This window comes from Mandrillus leucophaeus, unplaced genomic scaffold (genome assembly GCF_000951045.1).
Source record: "Mandrillus leucophaeus isolate KB7577 unplaced genomic scaffold, Mleu.le_1.0 Scaffold74, whole genome shotgun sequence".
NCBI lineage: Eukaryota > Metazoa > Chordata > Mammalia > Primates > Cercopithecidae > Mandrillus > Mandrillus leucophaeus.
In genome coordinates, this window is record NW_012108030.1 from 2,895,924 (window position 1) to 2,901,800 (window position 5,877).

General features: G+C 62.6%; 2 protein-coding genes and 1 long non-coding RNA gene across 3 annotated transcripts in view; 2 read left to right on the top strand and 1 right to left on the bottom strand.

The window, feature by feature from the left end:
- Positions 1-368, top strand: part of PNKP (polynucleotide kinase 3'-phosphatase) — a 6,473-nt gene extending 6,105 nt beyond the window's left edge. The window contains exons 15-16 of the mRNA XM_011966067.1: positions 36-124; positions 208-368. Coding sequence (XP_011821457.1) covers positions 36-124; positions 208-325 — 207 coding nt within the window. The 3' untranslated portion in view covers positions 326-368. The remainder of the gene's footprint in view (positions 1-35; positions 125-207) is intronic.
- Positions 369-772: 404 nt separating this feature from the next.
- The window catches only part of PTOV1 (prostate tumor overexpressed 1), a 10,403-nt gene continuing 5,298 nt past the window's right edge, over positions 773-5,877 (bottom strand). Inside the window, exons 6-12 of the mRNA XM_011966009.1 lie at positions 4,445-4,600; positions 3,796-3,885; positions 3,601-3,674; positions 3,465-3,522; positions 2,926-3,030; positions 1,342-1,539; positions 773-1,257 (exon numbers count right to left, since the gene is read on the bottom strand). Of these exons, the coding sequence (XP_011821399.1) occupies positions 1,246-1,257; positions 1,342-1,539; positions 2,926-3,030; positions 3,465-3,522; positions 3,601-3,674; positions 3,796-3,885; positions 4,445-4,600 (693 nt within the window). The 3' untranslated portion in view covers positions 773-1,245. The remainder of the gene's footprint in view (positions 1,258-1,341; positions 1,540-2,925; positions 3,031-3,464; positions 3,523-3,600; positions 3,675-3,795; positions 3,886-4,444; positions 4,601-5,877) is intronic.
- Positions 2,516-5,121, top strand: LOC105528970. The gene is made up of 2 exons (XR_001004437.1): positions 2,516-2,720; positions 2,953-5,121. It is a non-coding gene; the product is annotated as an uncharacterized LOC105528970 (long non-coding RNA).

Below are 5,877 nucleotides of genomic sequence, written 5' to 3' on the forward strand. Positions count from 1 at the left end.
ACCCCCAGGTGCCCCCTCCCCCCTGACGCCTGGGCCTTTCGCCCCTTCTGATATCCCTCCAGTTTCGAGAGATGACGGACTCCTCTCATGTCCCCGTATCAGACATGGTCATGTATGGCTACAGGTACTGTTGGGGACGGCAGGGGGGAGGGGCGCTGGCTGGGCCACATGAGCCAGGCTGTCCCTCACTGTTCCCACCACTGCCAGGAAGCAGTTCGAGGCCCCGACGCTGGCCGAAGGCTTCTCTGCCATCCTGGAGATCCCGTTCCGGCTGTGCCTGGAGCCGAGGCTGGAGCGGCTGTACTGCCAGTTCTCCGAGGGCTGACCCCGCCCAGCTCCCCTCCACAATAAATGTTGTTTCTCCTTGAGCTTGGCCGGCATTTTGCTGGGAGGAGGGGCTCCAGGCCTGGCAGTTTTTTACATGGACGGAGGCTTTAGGGACATTTTCCGGTAACAGAAGGTGGGGGTCTTACAGAAGGGATTGCAGCTTTGCTGGGACCTGGCATGGGCACGTTAGCCGGGGAACGCACAGGGCAGGGCACTGCCTGGCTGCCTGAGAGCCAGCTGGTGAGCCCACAAGCCCCAACCCAGGGGCTCGCTCAAGGCCAGGTGTGACCCCTGAACTTGAACCCAGGGCCTGTGGATCTGGAGATTGCTGGGGAAAAGGGTGTGGGCAGCCGAGAGCCAGTGAGTATCCAGGCTGTCCAGGCCTGCTGGGCCACCTTATGGCTAGGGGGCTGCCAGGCATGGGGCAGTGAGTAGAGGGGGCAGGCAGGTTTTTAAAAGGCTTTATTAGGGAAACGTAGAGGGGTGGGGACCATCCTTGGAGGCCTCAGGACACCATCCTCCATGTTGCTGGGCAGTTGAAGTCCCCAGGGGCCCCTGTTCAGAAGCATGTCACCTGGGGGCAGGGGTGCAGTGGGGGCTGCTGGCCACAAGCTCCCAAGCACTGACCAACATCCCTGTGGGCAGAGGCCCGGCCCCACCCAGGCCTGGACACTGCACCTCCCATGGCCCTGCAGCCGGGATACAGTTTCCCAGATAGCCTAGGACTGCCAGGACTGCCGCCTCTCCCTCTGCTCTGGTCGCCCCAAGGCCAAGGTCGCCCTGCTTCTTTCCCAACCGCACCCACGCGCCCCCCCCCCCATGCCCCAGGGTCCCTCCTGTACATGACAGGGTCACCACTCACCAGTCTCTGCCGGGGCCTCATCTGTGACTCTGGAGGGGCCCAGCCCGGGGTGGCCACTACCCCCCCATCTGTGGGAGGAATCAGAGGCCAGTGGTGAGCAGGCAGGATGGGTGGGGGGGAGGCTGAGCAGCCCTGGGGCCCGGCTGCCTCACCCCTCGTTGCTGCTGCTCCTGCTCCAGGTTCCGCTGCAGGACCTGCTGCTGGTTGGCAATGACACGCCGGATGCCGTTGACAAAGTTGCCCTGGTCGTGGGGGATGAGGCCGATGAAGATTTTCTTCTCCGAAGAATACAGGAGCATAAGCACGCGGATCTCACACGATGCTTTGTAGGAAAAGTGCACGCAGCCAGCCTGGCAGGCACAGGGCGTGGTGTCAGTAGACAGCACCACAGGGACTCAGGCCGCAGGGACAAGCATCCCTCCAACCACGGCACCACGCCGTGGGCTCGATGAGCCAGACACAGCCTAACTGCTCTGTCCTCACACCTCCCCACCAGTCCCGGAGGTGGGCCCCCTTATTAGGATGACACGGTGGCCAAGAGCAATGGGTGGGTCAAAGGCCAACAAGCTCTTTTGGGAAGGGCCCAAGAACTTGCATTTCAGAGCTCCTGGGCAGGCCAGGCTATGTCTGGGGCCAGCTCACCACAGCCGCCTGAGCCAACCGGTCATGGCTTCAACTCGGGAACCCAAGGGATCGGCAGCAGCTGGCCCAGCACAGGTGAGGGCGGAGGTACATGGAGCCTTTATGCACTTCCCTGAGGAAACTATCTGTGTGTGTGTGTGAGACTGTTTCACTCCTGTTGCCCAGGCTGGAGTGCAATGGCGTGATCTCAGCTCACTGCAACCTCCACCTCCTGGGTTCAAGCCATTCTTGTGACTCAGCCTCCGGAGTAGCCATCATGGCCAGCTAATTTTTGTATTTTTAATAAAGACAGGGTTTCACCACGTTGGCCAGGCTGGTCTCGAACTCCCGACCTCAGGTGATCCACTCTCCTCGGCCTCCCAAAGTGCTGGGATTACAGACATGAGCCACCGCGCCTGGCCTGAGGGAACTCTTGCAATTGCTTTAATGTAAAAGCATCTACACCCAGGCCCCGTCACCCACTAACAGCTTTGTGGACAGTTTACTCAGACTAAGGCAAAGCTAATTTTAAGGTAGTTTCGGGACAGATGTTACCTAAGTGTGGCCCAGCTGGAAGGTGGACACCACGGGAGAGGGCACAGAAGCACCAAAGTCCAACCCTCCCTACCTCACAGATGGAGAAACTGAGCCCCAGAGAGAGAAGACTCAGCCGAGACTCCCCCAGATAAGATGATCACCAGATACTCTGGGACCTTGCTGGGGACAGACAGCCCTCCCTGCCCAGCAATGGGCCTTTGGGATGTGGCACAAGCTCCCGGGAAACCTGGAGTGACAAGGGCACCTGTCCCGGGGGAGCGGAGAGCACGGAGTTGGTGCTTTGGGACATCAGCACCTGGTGCCGAGTCAGTCCTGATGTGGCAGAGGAGCGGCAGGCCCCTGCATAACCGGGGTCAGTGCCCCCGTCCAGTGCCATGGGGACAGCACAGAGCCCTCAGGAGCCACGCCCACACTAGCCACCCTCTCTCCCCAGCTGTCCAGGACATGGTGCTCTGTTCCTCTCCCATGTGCACCCCCCGTGAGCGGTCCTGCCTCGCTCTACCCTGGCTCCCTCTGCCCTGGCCGGCCCCTCCCCAGCGTTTGCCGGCGCCACTCACGAAGCCGTTGTCCATGATCCGGCACAGGCTCTTCAGTGTCTCCAGGTCCTTGGTGAAGTGGAACTGGACCAGGCGCGAGTTCCGAAACAGCGGCACCAAGGTGGTCTGCGGGGAAGCGAGGGGACCCCCGGTTCTGACTTCTCAAACCACGGCCTCCTGCTCCCAGCCTGCTGAGTCCCCCAGGCCCAGGACCAAACTGAGGCTCCCCTGTCCTCCTTACCTCAGGAAACTGTCATCTCCACCCGTCAACCAGCCTAATCCTGGAGTGCTGTGGAAGCCGCTCTCAGACCCCTTGGCAGCTCCCCAGGTCCAGATCGAGGCTGCCCCTGCCCCGCTCAGTCCCTGCACAGCCACCGGCTGGGTGCCTGGGACCCCTTGGAACCAGGCCTGAGGACCTACCCACTGCCCCTGCTTCAGCACCCTCAGCTCCACTCCCTCACGGCCAGCTCAGGCCACCCAGGGAGGCGCTCTTGCCCCCAGTCCCGCCCTCTAGAATGGCTACTGCTTGCAGGCTTGACAGCCCGGCCCCAGCCCCTCACCAGCAGCTGCTGCGGGATGAGCTGCATGTACAGCTTCCTTGGCCACTGCTCGGTCCTCCTGTGGGGCACGAGGGGACGAGGGTCAGGAGGCCCCAGCTCCCCTAGACGCTGCCACCGCCCCCAGCCCGGCACTCACAGGATCTCCCCCTGGTTCACGTAGACGTGGGACGGCAGCCACCTCTTGGACCGACTGTTGGGCTCAGGCCTGGGCTTTTGGGGGAGAGGTAAAGAGGAGCCCTCAGGGCTGGAGACCCCCAACCCCAGTGTCCCCTCCCAGCCACAGTCCGTGAGGATCTGGGGGTCCCAGGTCCCCGGGCTGCCGAGGGCTCACCTCCTGCCACTCCATGACGCCGCTCCATGCCAGAAACTTGTTGTTGACGATCTGGACTGGGCCTGAGTTGACACCACCAGGTCCCACTGCCTGTTGGAAGGGAAGGGGGTGGGAAGAAGGGGCCCTGGGTCCTGGGAAACCTGTCTGTCCTGGGGTCTGCCGTCCCTCCCTCCGAGTCTTGGCCTGTCGACCCCAGCTGGGTCCATTCTCTAGCCCCAGGGGAACAGGCCCTGCCCCCTCACCTGCTCACAGCCCCCCACAGCTCCCCAGTGGCCTGAGACAGGTCCTGGCCCTCACCTGGTGCACAGGACCTGCAGAGTCTGCCTCAACTGGCAAGGCATGACCAGGACACGTGGTCACCGGGCAGGGCCTTCCAGCCTCACGATGATCCCAACCCCTGCCCAGCTCCCCACTCCGCTGGCTTCCCCACCGCTGCGCCAAGACCCACCCTCCGGCCCTTCAGAGCCACCTGGTGGCCGCTTTTCCGTGGAGCCCTGATGGGAACCCGCCCGGCCTCCTCTGGGCTCCCCTGCGGCTCCTTGCTCCAGTCATCGCATCACACTCCGCCCACACCAAGTCTGGCTGCCCATCCAGGGTGGTGGGGCCTAACTCCACTCTGTCCTCAGAGGGGCTGTGCTCGGCGGCACACCTGCTTGCGGGTGGTGATGACCTGCCGGATGGCGCTGACGAAGCCGCTCTGGTCGTAGGGGATGAGGCCCATGAAGATCTTCTTCTTGGACGAGTACAGGAGCATGAGCACGCGCACCTCACAGGGCGAGATGTGGGGGAACAGCATGCAACCCGCCTGTGGGGGCCGCGGGTCAGGACCCCGTGGGCACTGCCCAGGGCCGCCATGCCCCCACCACCCTGGACTGCCCCACCTGTAGGGGACGAAGGGAGGTCATTGGTGGACAGAGGCCCCCACAGTCAAGGCCACGGCCATAGGTGAGGGGCCTCTGAGAGCCCGTGCAGCACCCATTGGCATCCCCCGACCCTGCCATGGCTGAGGTTGGAGTGGCGCCCGGCACCCAGGCTGTGGTGAGAACGCCGAGAAGGCATCACCTCCCGCCCACATCGTCCCCTGCCACCAACCCTCCTGCCTGCCTGATGGGGTGACCTGGCCTGGGGGTTAAGAGCACAGGCTTAAGAGGCAGACCCCACCGCTCTGCTGCCTCCTAGCTGTGTGACCTAACACCAGCCACCTCCTGTTTCTGGGCCTCCATTTCATCATCTGTAAAACGGGGTAATAGTGCACACACTGGGTGCCACATAAAGGCTCAACAGATAAAGTACTGGTACCTCTTGGACGGGGCATGGGAGAACTAAGCCTGACAGATGTGCCTGGCTGTGGTGTCTGAAGTGGTGGGCCCGTTCCAGAACCCAATGTCCCCTCCCCACACTGCGCCACCCTCCACAGTGCTGTACCCTACACACTGCCAGCCTAACCTTTCGACCTCGGTGTCAGTCCAGGGATCACCTGCTCAGGGCCCTGTCCCTGGCCTCCCTGGAGCCATGCAGAGTCACCCTCCCAGGGCCATGCCTGGGGGGCGAATGCGGATGCCCACCTTCCCTACAGACTGGGTACTTGGGGCCCGGACATGGCAGGCCCTCAACAAACAGTGCTGGGTGAAGGGGGACGGGTCAGCTAAGAGACCTCATGCCAGGCACAAGCCCTGGTCTGCCCCTGGTGCTCTGAGGGAGAAGGGAGGCCAAAGCGGAACCCAGTGTGCCTCAGAGCGGCAGCTGGAACGGGGTAGAGGCAGACTGTCCCAAAGGGGAACAGGGACTAAGAATGTCCCAGAGCCAGGTCCTCTGGGCAGAGGACTCGCTCCCACCCCATCCCTGCCTCCTCTCCAGCACCTGCCGTCTTTCACAGTCCCATCCCCCTTGCTGACCTGCCCTGCCCCAGAATCCCAGTCACCTGAACAGCCTCACCAGCTAGGTTCACTGAGCACTCACTAGGTACTAAAGTCACCATCTCAAGCGCTCTACACAAACTCCCTCCCTCCAGCCTCCCAGTGGCCCTAGGAAGCACGGCTCCTATTAGCCCATTTTACAGACCAGAATACCAAGCCCCGATGC